Consider the following 20,780-nt stretch of genomic DNA (forward strand, 5'->3'; position numbering starts at 1 on the left):
GTATATACTGTGTTCTTTCTGACTTTACTTGTTTTGGACTGCTCTAGGTCCTACTGATCTGTACATCTGCTGTCTGGAATTTTGAGAGATGAAAATGAGAAAATCAAAATTAAGTTTTGGATGTACCCTGTATAAGTTGCTGTTTACTTTTATGTGTGTATGGATGCCTGTTCTGGTGTATATGTGATAATATTTGAATAATTGTCTATACTCATGGCTATGATTTCTGAACATGCAGCATCATTAAAGGACAGACTTTTAAATGCCCATTTGGGTATATGCTAATCTCAACTTTGTTACGTGTTTCAGACATATCCATCTATTTGCTCCCATGATATAACTGAATTCTATTATTCTGTCTCTCTGTATTCTCAAATGTAAGCCACATTTAAACCAACATTGCTTGGGATAATGTGTGATATAAATGTCAAAAAAGAAAACCCTTTATCCTCCACTTTTGAAGACTCTGTCTATCCAGCTGGATAGTGATGACACAAGGAAAACAAATTTAGTCCATTGAAGACTAACTCAAAATAACCTGTTCCTTAGCTGGACCCTAGTATTACCATATTGAAAATACAACCATACCATGCCTCTGTGGTTATGTTTCACTAATAAGTTAAATGATTAACTGTCTTTCTTGAGGATTATATAAACTTTGGATGCATCACTAGGGTCACATACACTTATTTATTCAATATTACAATTCCTCCTGTAAAGCCATTAAACAACCTTTTAGGGTGGATAGTGTTTTATTATCGACCAGATAGATAACAGTTTTCAGTTTTGGCACAAGAACAAATTATAAGAAAACCAATGGACTGCATTAGGGGCTTATAGTCCATTTAGTTATGTTTAAACAAAAGACATCTACATGAAACAAAATATGTATTTTTATTTTGACTTACAAAACCGTTTGTTTTGAAACATGCCTCAAAACAGAATAATCCGTTTGTGTATCTAAATTGTAAACTTCTACAAAACAGGTGAAGTGAAGATGTGATTCTAGTGGTTAGGGTGGTGGACTTTGGTCTTGGGGAACTGAGGAACTGAGTTCGATTCCCACTTCAGGCAGAGGCAGCTCCTTGTGACTCTGGGCAAATCACTTAACCCTCCATTGCCCCATGTAAGCCGCATTGAGCCTGCCATGAGTGGGAAAGCACGGGGTACAAATGTAACAAAAATAAAATTCCATGTGCCCAATTTACTTCCATGTAATTTCAATATAATTTCTTTATAACACCAGGCTTCCCAAGGCAGATTACAACAGTTAAGATGAACCCATCAGTAAATACTTTCTCTGTACATCCGTATGCTGTACGAGCCGGTATGTTTGAAAATATAAGTGACATCAAATAAAAATGCTACCGACAATAAAGAACGACAACGTGGATAGAGCAGCTCACAGGTTTGTAGTAGTAGTAGTTTGCTTTGTTTTGAGTGAACTGGGATAACGGATGCGCGGAGGAGAGGGAAAGGAAAATCAACCTAATTGGCTTCAACGTTTTGACGTCATCCCGTCTTCTGTTTCCACGCCCTGACGCTAGTAGTAGGCCTGGGAGTGGTGGGACGTAGCAGGGTAGGCCGCGTCCCGAGAAGAGGTAAGAGAACCTGAGCCTAGGTCTGTCGGTTCCTTATAGTCCGTCTGCCGTTCTGATGAATTGGCATTTTGTTTCCGATTTTGGAGGCACGGAAGATAATACTTAAGGATTTGAGAGAGGGAAGGAAAGAGCATTTTAAAACCGGAAGCCATAGATGGCTCCGGGGGTGTGGTACAACGCTTTCTATTTGGGAAAAGGAAGATGAAATGAACACAGGTGTAAGTTGTATGTATGGGTCTGGGACGCAGATCGCAAAGCAATATGTGTGCGTTTTTATCAACCCATTTGACTTGAGGTGTCTAGTTTCAGAGGATGGGACTGTGTGAGATAGACATAGGAAGACCTTCACAAAACCTGATGACAGGGGAGTGGTTTGTATATTTTGCATGCCACGTTGGTTAAATCAAACATTTAGAAATGTGGTCTGTAAATGAATATGTTAAACAGCACATAAAATATGAGGTTATAGTAATCTTTACAATTTAGTAGACCAACTCGTATGTGTTCTTGAATTATAAAATGGTGGGAAAAAGCCATACAGTGGTGGACTGTGTTAAGCCAAAGAGGTTACAAAGCTGCACTAAAAAGTGGCCTGCGCTATCCCCAGTCTTGGTCTTTCCTGCACAACTGAGGCTGCTTTTAACATGGTGGTAAAATGGTTATATTTTCCATTATTCCCATTAATGGCCACACACTAATTTTCCCCATCATCGACACCTATTTCTACGCATTAAGGGCTTACACACCAATTGTGCTAATCGGTAAGTGCATTATGATGTCTCTGCATTAACTGCTTAGTGCAGTATATGCCTTCTCTCCGTCCCAGTGCTAAAAAAATGGATAGTACGTGCAGATGCCTTAGCTGCAATGTTAGTAAAAGAGCCTCAAAGTAAGCAATCAAATTATATTGTGAAGTAAACAGCACTGTGGTATATAAGATTTTATGTTTTAGGACTTATTCAGAAAAGAATAGAAAATAATACAATCCAGACTAGAACAAGACAGAAACTTATCTGTTAGACCGTCATTCAATCTTCTGGCAGGTACTACAATTACAGGAACATCCATTCCAATGTCCTCCGTTTCAAAACCAATAAAGGGCCTTATTTCGTGAATACCTTTCACTTTGCTTCCTCAGGGTATGGACGGACCAACTGATGTGAAATAAGGGCCTTTGTTGGTTATGGAACAGAGGACATTGGAATGGATGTTCCTATAATTGTAGCCCCTGCCAGAAGTGTTGAATGACGGTCTAACAGAGAACAGGTACGTTTCTGTCTTGTTCTAGTTTGGATTGCATTGTCTTAAAATATGTTGCATTCATTATTTTTGAGAACTCATGACATTTAAAAAAATTTTGAGATTTATGAACATTTATGAGTATTTAAAAACAGCAGTATTAACCAGAGGTGAAGTTTTTTTTATGCCAATGATGGAATAAGAAGTGCATATAAAGTGCTCAGATCTGAGCCTTTTTCCTCCACACTGGTTGGTATTGCGTTTCCTACATTGGACAGTTATCCAGTGCAGCAGTGCCAACATAGCCCAAGAAAGGAGGGACACATTTCATTCCATTTTGGATCTCAAGAGCAGGATGCTCAATTATAATTTTTAAAAAGCTACAAATGATTCAGAATACATCGGTAAAACTCATATTCTGCTTGAAAATTTGATAAAATAACACCTTTATTTGTACATTTACATCAGCTCCCAATGGAAGCCAGGGTAAAGTTCAAACTTTATATGACCTTACTTGATATCTCCTGCTAAGAGTTGTAAGAAATCTAAAATACAGTTTTCAGAATCTGATGAAATTAAGCATTCCGGCAGTTAGGAAAAGGATGATGTAGCAGATTTGTAAGAAGTAATTTTATTATTGAGGAGCCTTGGTTTTCTCTTCCTTTTTCAGTTAGATGGTTAAATAATTACCAGCTCTTTAGAAAAGCAGTTAAGGCCTTCCTGTTTCATGAGCATCTGTTGAACAAATCTTGATTTTATTTTATAGTTTTAATCCTCCTAACTCTGAAAATGTTGCTTATTATGGTTTTATTGTAATGTAATAATTTTATATATATCATGTTATGTTACATAATGATATATGTTGAATGTCATCATATGTCAAATATATCTAAAGGTTAAGCTTTCTCTCTCCCTCAGTCTCCACCCCCCCCCCCCCCCAATCCAGCATCGTCTTCTTTCTCCCTCTCTCTTTCCCTCCCTTTCTTCCTCCACCCTGTGGTCCTGTAAAGATTACCTTGGTTACTGTTAGCAGCAGTGTGAACAACAGGCTGCTTTTGGCCAACCCCTGGGTCTTTCCTCTGCAGTGTCCTGCCTCCTCTAAATTTCCTGTGAGCAGGATTTGGCAAAGGGAAGACCCAGGGGTTGGTCGAAATTAGGACTGCAGGAGGGGACAGAGAAGGTAGGAGAGGAATGTGAGCAACGGAGAGAGAGATGCCAGACCCATTGGGGGGGGGAGGAGGAGGGAAGGCACCGAAGTTGGTTTGACGCCATAATCCTTTTTGCCAGCCCTGGATTTGATGAGTTCCTCACTACAAATATCACAAACCAGTGGTGATGAATACAACATGCAAACTTATTGACCTGACAAACTTTTTGTGCAGTAGCAGTGTAGGAGCAGAGATCCCATGACAGTGTGGCAGTGAGCCAAGTGGAGACACTAGCAGTTGCAGGAGCAGTGATGGGAGGTGAAGAAAACTCAAGGCATGTGCCATTGTAAACCTCCTTGGCTGAAATAAGATTGGATGCTAGAAATTAAATCAGACATGACAGCAGTGCACATCACACTAGGACCAGACTCGCAGGATGAAATCCAGGAACTGGGCCTCCGACTGGGAGATGCAGAGCTTTCCATTGAGCAGGCGGAAGCGGGTAGGTGGCCTGGAAAAGTACTATGCATACTTAAAGCAAGCTATGGCGGTGCTAACAGATAAATTGGAGGATTTGGAAAATCAGACCAGACACTGTAACCTTAGATTCTGTGACATTCCAGAGACTGCAGCATTTACAAATTGTGAGCGGGAGAAGCAAGCTCCATCTTTTATGAACAGCCTCCATTAAGCCACAGGCGTGGTCAGACCATGCATCGATAGTGTCCCTGGTGGGCAGAGAATGTGGCAATTTGATTATGGTCTCTTATGGCCCTGCTTGAAAAGGATCTACTACTATTCAATTTAATGATACCCCTGATGTTGGACTCCAGGATTTTTTGGTACCCGTTTTTAGACAGGCTTCCACCTGTACGCCTTCCTGAAGAGGAAGATCTCATTGCTCAGAACAGGGCCCTGGTTCACCTGAGTCTCCATCTCTCATCCTAACCACTTGGCTGCTAGAACCATCACCAAAGATCCTCAGTTTATTTTCAGGGAGGGATAGAAGTGCTTTTAGCTGCACAAAAGGATTCCAGAAAGAAAGCATACACATTCAAATGGCAACGCTTTGAGCACTGTTGTGATAATGAACATTCATATGGATTAGATTTTCATGTATCAACTGTTCTAGACTACCTTCTTTAGCTCTCCAATTCATGGTTAGCCACATCTTCAGTCAGAGCGCATAAACTGTGTCATTTAGGTACTTATCCCTGAAGTGTGTGAAGGAAGCATTTTTGAATTCTTTCTTGAAGGCTGCAGTGACACTAAGCTCTAAGTGTGCTGTTCTTGTATCCTCTGCCCCTTTTGCTGATATCCTAAGAGCATGTGAAAAAAAAGGATAATGAGTCTCCTGTATATTGCAAGAAGCCTTTAATTGAAGAAGCAACTAACTTGGTACTGACACCCAAGGAGTAACACCAATCTGCCCATACTGTAGCAGGACTTGCTTATCTACTTTTACCCTAGCTGAAATTATATTTATGCACCTTTCTGACTTCACATGCAACTTTCTTTAAATTAGTCCCCTTATTTTCTGACTCATTTACACTCTTTTATCTATATGTTCCACCTTCACTTACACCCTATGCTGTCTGTTAAGATGGGTTATATATTCTGTTGAAATTGTAAGAAGCATATCATGCCATACTATATATTGTTATTTGAATATGCCTGCAAGAACACTTCTTTCAGTGTGGCTAAAAATGTCTTATGGGAGAAAATTTGGACTTCTAGCCCTGTTGAGGAAGAGTAGCTCTTCGACAGCTGGTTACTGGTGAAACACTTCTGAAATTGTACTTGTAATATGCGAAGAGCGGAGCTTAGCCCAAAGCTCTGCACTGAACAGTGCTTTGATTCTCTGAGATCAGTATCTCTCTGCTGCTTTTTCTAAATGTAGTATGTGAATATTTTTGTACATGTGTGTTGGTAGTGTTTGCTGGAAATTTTCTAATTTGAGTGGCATGAATCAAGTCCTAAAACTTACTTTGCATTGCTTTCAAAAGTAATTTTATGTGGAAATCTTTTGGTGAGAGGAAGAGAAGTTCTTTTTATGTCACTTATGCAGCTATGAAGTGATAGCAAATGTCATCTTGTCAGAGGAAGTGTTAGAAGCCTGCCCTACATTTTAGAGAATAGAAATGTGGTCACCCAATTTTTGCTTTTGTTCTCATAGAATTCTTATAGCAGAGCAGCATGGCACGACGTCCACGGAACAACAGAGCCTGGCATTTTGTTCTCAGCGGGGTGCAGCGTGATACAGACGCACGGGCAGTGGCCTTGACATCAGGTGGAGAAGGATGGGGCTATGACTCGGATGGACAGGTGTGTTCTGACCTTCCCAGAGACCAAGTCTCTCCAGTAATATTTTAGTAGTGAAAGGGAGCATTAACATTTTTTTGCTTATGTCAAGACACTTCTATCTACTCACTCTGCATCTGGACTAGCTTGCTGCACGCCCTGTAATTTAAATCAAAGCGGTTGCTGAGAAAACAACAAAAAAACTCTAGGAGGTTACTTTTTTTTGTTTTTTGCCTCACCCTATAGACATGATGCTAACGTTGTTTGTACAATACAGTGAAGCATTTTTATATGAAGCTAGGGGGGCAAGGGCAGTTGAGATAATATAAACGGGACAAGATGAGTAGTATAAAGTCAATTAGGATAAATAGATAGGGATGGCTAAACTAAAGAAATATGTTCAGTTGAATAAGATATAAGGAACTGGTCTTTAAAGTGTGTGCAGCAAGTTAGTCCAGATGCAGAGTGAGTAGATAGAAGTGTCTTGACATAAGCAAAAAAATGTTATAAGTTTTCATTTAAACTGTACCTATTGTACACCACCTTCGGTGAATCTCTTCATAAATGCAGTTAATAAATTCCCAATAAATAAAAATGATGATGTAGCAATAAATGACTCCTCAAACTGGCCAATAGGCCAATATAAAAATATTCTTAGTTTCCATTACGTAGCTTCCCACTGTTCTAGAACCTGTGGGATAATTGTCCATCAACCAGCAGATGGAGATAGAGAACTGAAACCCGAGCTGAGACATATCTCTCTTGGCATCCAGCAGGTGGATGAATACACTTTTCAGCCTTTGGTTTTGAGTGATTTGCTCCTGGTCAGCTGCAGTGTTGCCAGGGCTGCGGTTTCTCGCCTAATTGGGCTCCTTTCCGTGAGCCGCTACTGCTTTTTCACGCTGCATGCGGGTTGCGGGATTTTGAGTGAGTTTTTTAGGCCCCGCCAGCGTTTTTTTTTGCCCACTGCGGTTTTTTCCCGTGGCCACTGGCTGCGGGTTGGCTGGCTTTCCCACAGCCGCAGCCAATAGAAGCCCCACGGAGGCGGGCTTAATGACGTCATTTGTATGCAAATGCCTCATTAATATTTATTAATGTAATTCATATGCAAATTGACTCATTATTTATTAATGATGTCATTCACATGCAAATTGACTTTGTGCGGTTTTTGGCTGGCTTTGGGCGTGACAAATTTTTTCCATCTGGCAACACTGTCAGCTGATCCCCAGTTGAGCTCTGCAGGTGGCTGAGTCTGCAGAGTCATATCTGGAGGTCTTAAGATCCTTGTGTCTAGTGCCTTCTGAATTTACTTCTTCCCTCCCTTCACCTCTCCCCTGTTTCCTGTGGAGCTCTCCTTTTCCAGCAAAACAACCTTTTTAAAAAAAGAAGGAAAGAGGTTTACTGGAGAGCATGGGACAGTCCTGATACTTTCTCATCTGGGGTAAGACTTGGAGCTTGGGGAGAGCGGCCAGCAGTGGTATGTCTGACTCTGAACCAGTGGGAAGACTGCAAGTTCCACTTGGTGCAGCAGAAGGAATCATGTCTTACCACTTGGGACCACATTGTGGTGCACTTATGACAGTCGTGGTGAATGGTAACTCCCACGGAAGCAGTTAAGCAGTGTTCCCATTGTGGGACCCGCTGGCATCATGGCACCGCAGTGCTTGCAAGCCAGGGATCCCTCAGGATGTGGAGGAAATGGTCGGTGGCAGCAAGTCCGGATTTGGCACAGCATCCGAATATACCAGGGACTTCGGCAACTGAAAACACATGGTCATTTTTGGCCAAAACCGAAAACATGACTAAAAATTAAAATGATCTTTTGACCAAAACCGAAACCAGCAGAAAAAGGATTTTTAGGCTGGTTTCAGAAGCATAACCAAAACAGAAATTCGATCGGCCTCTACGTTTCTTATGATCTTGGGGAAGTCACTCCATTGCCTCAGGCATAGAATTTAGGTTGCAAGCCCTCCTAACTACAGTACATAAGTGTAACTTGCCTCGAGCTACTACTGAAAATGTGTGAGCTAAATCAAAATAAAAAATTGCATAAACCCAGGGGTATGTGGGAATGGGGGTGAAGTAAGGGGATTTTGTGAGTATATTGGGTGCAGGGTGAGTTTGGTAGAATAGAGAACAGGCGTGAGACAGTTTGAAAGAAGCAATTCCCTAACTGCTATATTTTCACTAAGGGCCTGACATTTCAAATTGTCCTGCCCGGCTATCTGGCAATATTCAGTAGCACTTAAGCGGGTAATGCCACTGAATATTGCCTCTGACCTCAGGCACTGATCAGTTAATGCTGGGGCAGTTAAGTGCCGGCTCCACTCCTAAACAGATTAGCAGGGATATTTAATCCGTTAACTGGCTAAGTAAGCGGATAAAGTTAGGACAGCAAAAAAGCTGCCCTAACTTTTTATTTGCCAAGCTAACTGGTCTGAATATTGACTGGTACCCACTTCTGGGTAACTGCACCTAGCCAGATATTCAGTGCTGGAGTCTGGACTTGGCCCAGTACTGAATATTCAGGGTTAATCCCACCCATGGCTGTAAGCAGCTTAAAAACCTTTGATCACCATGGTCTGAATATCTACCTCTAAGTTTCTGTACTGTAGAAGCTGGAACTGCTTCTCCAGCAGAAATGCACTAGTTCATTTTGTGGAAGGCACCTTATTTCTCTAGAACCCCTAGACCAGTGTTACCACCCCCTTCCCCAAACGCCAACCCATTTTGTTAAATTTTCCAAGAGTGTTTTTTTTTTGCCCCCAGATAGAACCTGAAATACCTTGTTGCCTCTAAATGTTAGACACAGATTAAACATATTGGGGGGGATGGAGGGGGGCAAAGCTATGTATTCTATTTTTGTAGAAAATTATTGCCAAACATTGAAACCCAAAATGGGTCTGCCAGTTTTATCTGCAATGTTTGTTTCCCTTTCACCCCTTCTCTTAAAGCATTTTATGCTATAAAAGTGCCATAGGATGATACAGTGAACTTGTAACTGTGTTCTATTTCTGCTTTTATCTCATCAGCATAGTGACTCAGATTCTGAACCAGAGTTTCCTTCACTCATTCCTGCCATCCCCAGTGCAGTTCCTGTTACGGGAGAATCCTATTGTGACTGTGAAAATCAAAGTGAGGCACCATACTGCCCAAGCCTGCATTCGTTCCACCGGGTCAAAGACTGTCAGTGCGGAGAAGAGGATGACTGTAGGACACTAATTCAGCTAAAGTTTTTCCCTTCTACATTCCTGAAATGGCCCAAATCTGTAATCACATTTAGGACGCCACTTGTTACTGCAGGGTGCTAATCATAGGCCTGTATTTGTATTAGTATTCCTTGAAGATAGTGTGGCCAGAAAATGGCTTTCAGTTAGTCAAATCAGTGGCGTAGCCAGATGGCCAGTTTTGGGTGGGCCCGAGAGCAAAGTGGGTGGGCAAAAAAATGTCATCACGGTCCCTCCACCAACTAAGACAAAACCCTAATTTAGTTACACCCCCCTCCAATTAAAACAAAACCCTATTTTAATTTCCACCTGGGTTTGGGTAAATCTTGGATCCCCTGGACCCCTTCAACTAAAAGAAAACCCTAACTTAATTTCCACACCCCCCCCCCCCCCCACCACCACCACCACCACCAAAGTAAATGAAGTACCTGTGCTGGTGGGGATCCCCAAGCCCTTCCAGCTCAAGACCTCCTTCCTGTTGAATAAACTTATCTCAGGCAGCTGCCGGGCAGTTATAAACTCTGTATTTTGTGCTAATTTTTCTACACTGTTCTATACAATAGAGATGGCCAAATTCAGTGAGGATATCCTTTTTCCTGATGGGTTCATCTTAACAGCTTTTGTAATGTGTCTTAGGAAGCCTAGTGTTATTTATTTATTACATTTGTATCCCACCTTTTCCCACTTACTAGTAGGCTCAAAGTAAAGCTTATAAAGTAAGATGGACTATATTGAAATTAAATGGAAGTAAAATTAAACTCACCTTTCATTAGGGCACATGAAATCACATCTTTACATGTCTCCTGTTCTCAATCTAACCTCCTTGGTCTCCCCCCAGTTCAAAACTGCGGCTCCTTCCCTAACAGCTCTGAGCACTGGAAAAAGGAAAAGAAAAATTGTCTTCCTCTCCCTGCCGCTGCCACCCTAAGGCTCCTTTCCCAAGCTGCTGGTAAGAGCCACATGCTGCAACACTCAGGCTCACGGCCACAGTCAGTCTATGCCGGAATGGCAGCAGGAAGTGTGTCACAGGGGGAGGTTCCGGCAGACTAGAGCCTGGCTATGAGCACGTGAGTGAGTGTTGCAGCACGCGGCTGTATACTGGAAGCTCTTTTTTCCAGTGCTCCGAACCGCTGGGGAAGGAGCCTTAGGGAGGTAGCGAGTCAGGCAGGCAACCGGGTAAGAAAAGGAGGGAGGGGGTGCTGGAGGGGAGAAAGTTTGGTCAGCGGGGAAGGAGGTCTTTGGCTGGCAAGGCTTGGGGATCCTGCCAGCCATATTAAGGGAGAAGAAATTTTGGGTGGACCCAGGTCCACCTGTGGCTACGCCCCTGAGTCAAATTGTGGGCTCTGGATTCCTTTTTCTTTGAGATGAAATGTAATCTTCCTGCAAAAATTGCTGATGTCTTAGTAATCAGAGTCCTTCATGAGAGACTCCTGAGGAAGTTAAAATGGCAGAGGACAAGAGACAGTGTCTAGTCATGGATTGAAAAAGAAAACAGAGCAGGTCTAAATGGTCAGTTTTCTCTACTAAGAAAATGGAGCGCATCTTTTAACATAGTTATTAAATCACAAGCAGATTCTTGAAGGCGCCTCTGATGAGACTGGGGGACTGGACATCTAAATGGCAGATGAAATTTAATGTGGACAAAGTTGAAAAGTGATGCACATAGAGAAAAAGAATTCTAACTGTACTTCATACAATATCAGGTTCATAATAATTAAATATCAAAAAGACAGTTTTCAGAAAATTGAAGGAAGAAAGCTTGTCTTTTTGATACTTATTTTCGTTATTTTTTTGTCCAATACTTTATATTTGTGAGTGTTCATATTAGGAGTTGCCACTCAGAAAAAAAAGACTTTGGAATCAGTGTGCATATTACATTAAAATCAGCACAGTGTGTGGCTGCAATCAAAAAATAAAATAGCACATTAAGAGTTATTTAGAACAGAGAATAAAACACAATTTTATAATGCCTTGAGTACTATGTGCATGTCAAAAAAAGATATAGCAGAACTAGAAAAGATACAGGGAAGAGTGACTGAAATGATAAAAGGTGAGGAATGTCTCCCCTATAAGGAAAGGCTAACATGTTAAGATTCATCAGCTTAGAGAATAAACAGCTACCAGGAAGAAATATGACCAGTGTATAAAATCATGACTAGGGTAGAATAGGGAAATGGTTGTTCACCCTTTCAAATAATACTAAGACTAGAAAATGCATATGATGAGGCTGCGGAATTTATTGCCAGAAGACGTGATCAAGGCAGTTGTTATAGTTGGGTTTAAATATGTTTCTGGAAGAAAAGTCCACGATCTTTCTATATTAGCCTTGTGAATAAGCACTGCTTATCTCCTGCATATGAAGGCTACAGAGAGGCTCTACTCTTTGGGATCCTCCGGAATACTTGTGACTCGGTAATAATTGTTAAATTTAGAACCCAAAGGCTTTTGTAAATATCCCTCAGGTTGTTTTATCATTTATGGTTTATTATATGATTTCTTTACCTTTCTACAGTGTTGCCCACATCTAGTAGTAGTTATGGTTTGGCTGGGCACTGGCACTGATACCATCTTTTGCTTGGTTCTCCTTAAAAACAGACTTTGACTGGGTCTGGGATGACATGAGCAAATCAACTGCCACCATTCTGAGCTGTGACAACCGGAAAGTGAGCTTCCACATGGAGTACAGCTGTGGCACGGCTGCTATCCGTGGCAATAAGTTACTGACTGATGGACAGCACTTTTGGGAGATAAAAATGACCTCACCTGTCTATGGCACAGACATGGTATGTGGAGCCAAAGGACTGAATATGAGGCAAAGTTATTTGTATAACACATTGTTCTTTGCATTCTATATATAACAGAAACTTAAAACATATTGGGAAAGGATTTTAATTTTTAAGAATGTAAATTTCAGTTGCGAGTAGCAGCATCTGATGCCACAACAAATCTTTTTTTTTTTTTTTTGTTCTTCCATACAACATGGGTTGCTGACCAGATGGTGGGAATCGGGACATCTGATGTAGACCTGGACAAATATCGGCACACGTTCTGCAGCCTGCTAGGGAGGGATGAAGATAGCTGGGGGCTCTCCTACACAGGTAAGGCAACAAAGAAAGTTAACGAGGACATGGGGGGCAATTCAGACACACGGAAGACACTGAGGGGAAGCTTTGCCACACAGGTGGTAATATGGTAGGGGAGTCTCTCATGTACAGATCAGGATATTGATGAAGGGAGAAGGACAATTTCTAGTGTATGTGAGTCATCTTCTGCACATATAAGACACAGGAGTGTGACAGGGACCTTTTCCTGCAGTGCTAAGGCCATGAGGAGGAAACCCTTCTTCAGGGCTGAGGAAACTGTTTGGATATGAACACAACAGAGGAAAGGATCTGCTAGTTGTGAATAAATGTGGGAAGGAGTCTTCTCTGGTGAAAAGGAGAAGGAAAATTGCTTTCCAGCTTGTTTATTGGCAAGGTGAAGTCTAAAACTTGAGTAGAGAGGTGCTAGCTATTATTGTATATTTTCATATTGCTGTAAACCATGTTGGGCGGTATTTTGCTGGACCAGAAAGGCAGTGTATAAACATCAGATTAGATTGTTAATGAAATGTTATAGAGGCAGAATCACCCTCCAGCTGAAATAGGATATAGAAAAAATGGAAGCAACATAAGGATAATTTTCAAAGGAATTTGCCTGGGTAAATAAATTCTTAGGCCTGAAAATTGTCCTCCATTCAATGGTTTAAAATATGCCAAAGGTATCAAAATATGTGTACTTTTATGCTCAGGGAAGAGGGATGGGGCAGGGTGAGGCAAAGAATTCAGACATATGTTCAATTTTTCCTGCTGCTCTGGCTCTGAGGCTCTGTGTAAAAGTGAGAGAACCTTCAAATGGGTTTGACACATTCTTAATGAGTGAGACTTAGAAATGAGTGTGCATATTTTTAACAGGTTTTCAAGTCTGGACTTCAAAGGCAGCAAGTTAATCTGGCCATCGAATACACATGCAATTTTATTCTGATAAATAACTCGATGACGAGACCTCAGTTGGTATACTGAGTGCAGTTGTGGTGATCAAACCTTCAAAAGGACATAAACAGCCTTGAGCCAGTCCAGAGGGTGACTATTAAAATGGTCAGTGGTCGTCATCCTAAATCATATAGAGGCAGACAGAAATATGTATACCATAGAGAGGTTTGATATGGGATGACAACCACTGACCATTTTAATAGTCACCCTCTGGACCGACTCAAGGCTGTTTGTCCTTTTGAAGGTTTGATCACCACAACTGCACTCAGTATACCAACTGAGGTCTCGTCATCTAGTTAATTATCAGAATAAAATTGCATGTGTGTTCAGTGGCCAGATTAACTTGCAGCCTTCGAAGTCCAGAGGGTGACTATTAAAATGGTCAGTGGTCATCATCCTAAATCATATGGGGGCAGACAGAAATATGTATACCATAGAGAAGAGGTTTGATATGGGAAATATGATGGATACGTCCAAGTTATAAATGAACAGGAGATATGCCTCCTTCAGTGGAAAGGAGGTCACAAGGTGAGGGGGTAATCTGGAGAAATATTTCTTTACAGAAAGGGTAGTGGGTGCATGGAGCAGCTTTCCAGAGGAGGTAGGGGAGGCAAGGACAGTATCTGAATTCAGGAAAGCATGAAACAAACCTAGGAAATCTTTGAGAGAGAGGATGGGATTGTAATGCTGAGTAGTTGATGTGGATGGGCAGATTAAATAGGCTGTATGGTATTTTTTTTTTTTTTCTGCCATCATATTCTTTGTTTCTGTTGTAAATATTTGAATATTCTCAAAACAAGGTATGTGTGCTGATCCTGAGCTGTGGAGTTGAGAATCCCTAGTTAAAGTATGCTTAAATGGTTACTTTTATGAATACCCATGCAGTATAAAATTAGTAAATAGATACTTCCGCTTTCTGCCTTTTAAGGACTGCTTCATCACAAAGGGGACAAGAAAAACTTCTCCTCCCGGTTTGGACAGGGCTCCATCATTGGAGTTCATTTGGATACCTGGCACGGCATGCTGACCTTCTTCAAAAACAGGAAATGTATAGGTAAACAGAGAGGAGAGAGGCGTTGCTAAAAGGAAGGTGAACCAACATTTCACTACATTGAGTTAGATCTCTTGAGATTAGGGAGTTATTGGATCAGGGCAGCTAAATGAAAGGAAATGAAATTATGACTTTTTAGAGCAGTAGTTCCCAAACCTGATCCTGGAGGCACTCCAACCAGTCAGGTTTTCAGGATATCCACAATGAATATTTATGAGAGAGATTTCCATCACTGCCTCCACTGTGGTATCTTATTTCCTTTTCATGTTAATCAGACGATTTTGTTACTGGTCTAGACAGTTGATCTCTTTGGCACTGCATTTAGACATGAGTGCTGGTGAAAACAACAATCTGGCCGCATACAAGCAAGCTTAGTTTGCTGTGAGAATACCATTTTAGTCATGAGTGGCATTTTTGTAGACACTGGTGCTGATCTTGAACATTTTCTCTTCTAAGCCGGAGCATATGTATTTGTATAGAATTCCTTTTTGTCCTGTGACACTTTCTGAAAGTGCCTTTGTGGGAGCCACTTCATCTGATTATAGGACTGATAGTGTTTTCTTGGACCATTCACAGATTGTCCTTGCTTCCTTTTGGGGGTGTCCTCTCCTTTGCATGCAGGTTATGTCTGCAGCCATTAGAGAGAGGTAAACAGCCTGACCGTGGGCGTGTCCACTTCTGCTGTCATCCCTATCCCAGGAGGGGCTGTGGGGTTGTGTGGCCATGCCAGTTTTGGCCATTCTTACACCATTTTAGTTAGTTAGTGGTAAGGCAGGATCTCATCCCCAGGGAGATGTTAACTGGCCTCTGGGTCTTGTATGTACACCTTGGTGCTTGCTCAGCCTACCTGATTTGCTTGTAGTCCCAGAAGAACAGCACAAGGGCACCTACACTGGTGACCTCTGTTTCCTGGTGGTTTGTCCTTGGACCTTGTCTCCTCTCTTAGAATATTCCCAATATCGATCTGGATGGATCATGGGGATTTGGAAGGGGTGGGGTGTGAATTATTTGAGTAACCATCTTTTGCAGGAGAGTAGAGGAGTAACCTATAATCAGATGAAGTGGCTCCCACAAAGGCAAGATACCAGAAAGGAAAACATTTCAGAAAATGACACAGGATAAAAGGGATTCTATACAAATAAACTCTGTGAGACAGTGACTGATCTTTTCTCTACATGTGACCTTGGGCAAGTTAGTTAACCCTCCACTGCCTCGGGTACAAACTTGATCATGAGCTCACTAGGGTCAGAGAAAATACCACCTGTACCTGAATGTGGCTTGCCTTGGAAAAAGGCAAGAACTAAATTCTTAATATTTATTTATTTATTTATTTATTTATTTGTTTAAGCATTTTGCAGAAGGAGAGACTATGCTTTATTATATTTGCTCATACTTTTTCAGTAGTAGGTCAAGGTGAGTTATATTCGGGGATGCTATCCCTGGAGGGCTCACAGTCTAATTTTTGTGCCTGAGGCAATGGAAGGTTAAGTGACTTGCCCAAGATCACAAAGAGCAGTAGTGCGATTTGAATCGGGAACCCTTCATGTCAAGCCTGGTGCTTTAATCATTAGGCTAGTGCCAAGCATAAAGAAACATGAACCAGGTCGTAGAAGACATTTGCATCTGTAAGGAAGGCAGCCCTGGACTCCAAATGTGCCACCTCCAGGGAATCGGGAAGATGTTAAAACCAACACAACGTAACTTGACCCACTGAACCCTCATTGTCGTTGAAAACAAGGCCTGCTTGAGAAGGTGCTCACCCTTCTTGTGAGCCTCCTTAAGGGTTGACTCCTCCCCCCTTTGACAGCGATTGTTCTTTTTGGTTGCAGCTGTGATAGGACATCCACCTCAATATTTGTCAGTCTCCTCCACCAGTAGTGGATATAGCTTCTTGAAGGTCTTCACCCCCGCCCCCAAAGCTCCACTCTAGGGACTCCCATTTCATCAACATCATGGATGTGAGTGCTTTATGCTGGGGAAAGGCCTTGTTGGGGGGGGGGGGGGCGCACCCTTCCAGGCCCTCCAGAAGTGTATCCTCTTCTGGCTCTGGCATGGAGAGAGGTCATGGTGCCGCCTCTTCCACACAAGGAAGATGTGGGTCTGAACTCGCATCTTATGGAATCCTGTAGAGGAATGGAAGCATCTAGGCTAATACCCCAAGGATTACATGTTGCTGTGGCCTAGGACTGTTGTGGGGCCCTTATCTCCACTCTTTCTGAGGGTGGAGCTTCCCCATGGCCCAAGATCAGCAGCGTTGCACACAAGGGCCTCCTCTATGCCTTTTCACGATAGCTGTGGTGTATGGCATAGTTGGGGTAAGCCCTCCTCCTGGACTTGTGCAGCAAAATAGATAAAGGAGAAGGCACTGAGGCCAAACTGCCCACCGTTTCCGCTAAGCTTCTTGGGATCATAGATCCCAAGAGCTTCTAAGAGGCGGGGCTAGCAGCCCTTAATTTACCCAGTCTGTGCTAAGCATCTGCCTGCCAGCATGTTGACTACATGGTCATCTTGCCCAGATCAGTATACCCCTGCCCGCTGCCCACGTATGGCCCAGCGCTCCCCAGAACCCTGCGGTTCCTGGACTCACAAGGTGGCTTAGCATTGCTTTTGTTATTGTTATTGCCATTGTTTTTTGTTTTTTTTAAAGCCTTAAACAGGCTCATTCATTTTTTTTTAAATTCTGTTTCCTGCACAGGTACAAAACAAAGCAAGTTGCAGGGTGCTGCTAGGGAGGGAAGGGAGAGTAGGGGAGATGGGGACCCACACCCCTGCAGGCAAGGGCTCCACAGGGACCGAGCCACTGGTTTGCCAGACCTTGTTTGATGATATCATCTATTCAGAGTGGTCCCTGTGGGTCTACCACAGTGGATTGTGGTGACCACAGATACCAGCCTCAGGGGCTGGTGGGCTCACTTTGATACAAGAGTGGAGCAGGGCTCTAGTTCTTTCAGGAGTTGGTCTGGTTGATTTAATTGTGTCAAGGCAAGGGCTATCAGGCTTACGCTCCTGGAATTCCTACCCATTCTACAAGGTAGGGCAGTGCGAGTGTTGTCGGACCTTGCTACAGCAGTAGTGTATGTCAATAAGCAGCGTGATACCAGGAGTTACGCAGTCAAACTGGACGCAGCAGCTCTATGCCACTGGGCAGAAAGGCATCATTAAGTGCTGGCTGGGGGCTATGGAGCCATAGATCTGCACTCAACTGGCCCCACCTGATGGACCAGGGGCAGGAACAAGGTCTTTAGGCCTGACTATGGCAGTAGGCCAGAAAACCTGAGCAGCGGGGAGCTAGGCCCAAGACCACCACCACCAGCCTAAGAACCTTACTATCCACTGGAGGTGGAGAAATACTGGACAGGTCCAACTGAACAGCAGCTTCTATCTTATGATGTTACTTGAAAACTCAGTTACCTTTATCTGCTGGTAGGAAAGAGATATAATCTGTTTGCATAGATTCATGTGGCTGAAATGCTAAGGATGCCAAAATACCCTCTTCATAATCATATTTTGAAGAGTGTTCTACCCCTTACTTTTGGCAGTTTCCAAGGCAATACTAGAGTGACTAAGTCTGTTCTGATTTGTTCTTTTCTGTACAGGAATAGCAGCAACTAAACTACATAACAAAAAGTTCTTCCCCATGGTGTGCTCCACGGCAGCCAAAAGCAGCATGAAGGTGATCCGTTCCTGCTCCAGCCATACTTCTCTTCAATACCTCTGCTGTGTTCGCCTGCGTCAATTGCTTCCCAACTACATGGACACACTGGAGGTTCTTCCCCTGCCACCAGGACTGAAGCAGGTTCTCAGTAACAAGCTGGGCTGGGTCCTGAATATGAACTGTAACTCAGTGAAGCCTTTGCCAACAAAATCCTCCTCTTCAATCCAAGTCCCTGTTGCCACCTCCTCTGGGAGTGACTCAGACAGCTCATGTGGCTCAGAGAGAGAGAGGTGCCAAAGGAAGCGCTGTAGGCGGACATAAATATACCTTGCCAAAGCTTTAAAAAAAACCTGATTTTTGTTTTCCTTACCCTACCCCTACTCATGGCGGCAATATTTGGTAAGTGCCAACTGCCTCAACAAAATCCTTCTTGTAATGAGTTGAGAAAGTGGTGTGTATGGGACAGAAGAAATACAAGCATGTTCCCTAATAGCAGTTAGATTCCATTCTAAGGATATTCTCGCTTTGTATTAAAACAAATTTGAAAAGTGAAAAAGGGGGCAAAAAGAACAAAACCTTTTTCTCACAGCCCTAGCAAAGACACATTAGAGAATTCTATAACCACACCTCTCCCTGACAATATCATTGCTTAAGAGTAGCAGCAGTGCACTAACAACCATCTGAACATGAAATGGACACCATGTGTATTTTTTAATTCTTATGTAGCCCAATCAGCCTTGGCTGCTTGCTGTGCAGAACGGTATTATGTTCATTAGCTGAAAACTTTTAAATATGTTTTTGCTTTTTGGCTATCCATGCTTTTTGTGTTCATATAGTCCAATAACAAAATATTTTAATCAAAAGAATACAGAAAATGAAAAGAATTTTAACTTTTATTTTTTCATTGATTTGACATTGCGTGGGTGCAGGCTGTATCACTGAAACAAGAGGACATGTTCTTTGAGCTTTTTCAGAGACTCTTCACTGGGCTCACATTTTGACCTGTCACCTTATTTCCTTTGATCATGAAAATAGGAAAATGCTTACAACTTAGAAGAACCTGAACTATAGCGGCCAAAGTGTGTGCAATAGTTGGTGCCGAGCAGCATGGGTTCTGAAGGAGTCATTTGTACCTGCAGATACGTGACACTGACCTCTACATGGCTCTGATTGCCAGAGGGGAAGGGGGAGGAAATGGTAGCTGTAGAACTTCTGACAAAGACCTACCTACTGGTTTTAGAAGTATGGTTGGGATTTTTTATTTTTGTGGCAATAGGAAATTTGATTTATTTATTTATTCTAGGCAGTTACTTGTAGTGTTCAGAAATAAAGGTTAACAACAAAAATGATTTCTTTATATTGGACTAACTTAATATTTCTTAACTGTATCTTTGCATGGATTTGATTACCCGTTTAACAACAAAGCTTGAAGTGAGTTTGCAAAATAACTTAATTCAACACTGACCTATACTTTTCAACCATCAATTCTTGAGGTCCGTGCAGAGTGAGTAAAAGATCTCATCAGCAGTGTCTGCTCCCAAAAACAAGAAATGTATTCAATTAGTCCAATTTAAAGGTCTCGCTTGACATTTTTTGTTTTAACCTATATTTTTGTATATTCCAGTGGACTAGCATGACAACTAGACTACTTTTATCTACCTTTTAATAATGTTAGTGTGCTGTATATCTAGTTTAAAAATATTCTTTGTAAAAATAAAATCATTTAAAAATATTTAAGAGATCAGTGTGGGGTATAATACTGATAAGCTTCTTATTCTACACTCTGTTTTAAACAGTAGCTTCATCTTTACCCATAGAAGTTGCTTTTTAGGGGCATGAGCAGCCTTAGAATGACTGACATTCATGATCATTTGACCAGTCTGAACTGCTTGGATTTAATTAAGAAAATTATTACTAGAGCTGGTGGCAGTACTACGTAGTATCATGCATGGTGAGCTGGGTTCGTGGATCAGTCTTCCACCCTTGGGATGCTGCAGAAGATAAGAGTTCACAACCTAACTCTTGGACCCTGACGCTCAGAACCAAATGGCACTAGAGCCCATTGGCACTGGACTAGCGCTGAATGCTCAGAGCTGACAAGCTCATTGCCTCACAGCGTAATGAGCATGCCGTTGAGGTGATTCCCTATTCCTCCCCAATGCTTAGAGGACAGTGCGCCAAACGTACACCAGCTCAAAGCTGTCATTAGGGCTTGTTAAGCAGCCCAGCTGTCCTTTGCCTCCTGTCTCTGTGCTGGAAACTCCACTCCCAGTCTTTAAACCCCAGCCAATGTCGGTCAATGTTGGCAGCCTGGGTAGTTCATGCATCCCGGTGCTCATGTGTGTACAAGATGTGGGCGTGAACAGTTATATCCGGTCTATTGAATTCCAGTGAGTGACTTGTGGTGTAGGCTTGTAATGAAGATGCAAACATTTCTCACGGTGAGGGTGGGGGAAAGTTCTCTGGAAATCTTTCTTCACATGGGGGTAATGCCTTGTTAAGTAGGGGTCTGTATTACTGTGCTCTT

The 20,780-nt window shown here is 42.2% G+C and overlaps 1 protein-coding gene across 6 annotated transcripts; it reads left to right on the top strand.

The window, feature by feature from the left end:
• Positions 1 to 1,536: 1,536 nt before the first annotated feature.
• SPSB3 (splA/ryanodine receptor domain and SOCS box containing 3) lies at positions 1,537 to 18,593 on the top strand. Of its 6 annotated transcripts, none has more exons than XM_030211427.1 (8): positions 1,581 to 1,601; positions 2,740 to 2,871; positions 6,165 to 6,313; positions 9,322 to 9,499; positions 12,112 to 12,299; positions 12,512 to 12,614; positions 14,476 to 14,601; positions 18,195 to 18,593. In XM_030211427.1, exons 3-8 carry the CDS (start codon positions 6,185 to 6,187, stop codon positions 18,572 to 18,574), a joined length of 1,104 nt encoding a protein of 367 aa, XP_030067287.1. In that variant the 5' UTR covers positions 1,581 to 1,601; positions 2,740 to 2,871; positions 6,165 to 6,184; the 3' UTR covers positions 18,575 to 18,593. The 6 variants fall into 6 exon arrangements, with proteins under 6 accessions (XP_030067283.1, XP_030067289.1, XP_030067287.1 ...); XM_030211426.1 differs by having other exon boundaries at positions 2,740 to 2,867; XM_030211423.1 differs by lacking the exon at positions 2,740 to 2,871 and having other exon boundaries at positions 1,537 to 1,601.
• The last annotated feature ends 2,187 nt before the right edge of the window (positions 18,594 to 20,780 follow it).

This window comes from Microcaecilia unicolor, chromosome 8, assembly GCF_901765095.1.
Source record: "Microcaecilia unicolor chromosome 8, aMicUni1.1, whole genome shotgun sequence".
Taxonomy (NCBI): domain Eukaryota; kingdom Metazoa; phylum Chordata; class Amphibia; order Gymnophiona; family Siphonopidae; genus Microcaecilia; species Microcaecilia unicolor.

Bases quoted from the DNA above. Each gene is read 5' to 3' on its own strand.
- SPSB3 (XM_030211423.1), top strand. From the start codon at position 6,185: ATGGCACGACGTCCACGGAACAACAGAGCCTGGCATTTTGTTCTCAGC. The intron at 12,300-12,511 runs GTATGTGGAGCC...GTTGCTGACCAG, and splicing joins CTGTCTATGGCACAGACATG to ATGGTGGGAATCGGGACATC. The intron at 14,602-18,194 runs GTAAACAGAGAG...TTTTCTGTACAG, and splicing joins CAAAAACAGGAAATGTATAG to GAATAGCAGCAACTAAACTA.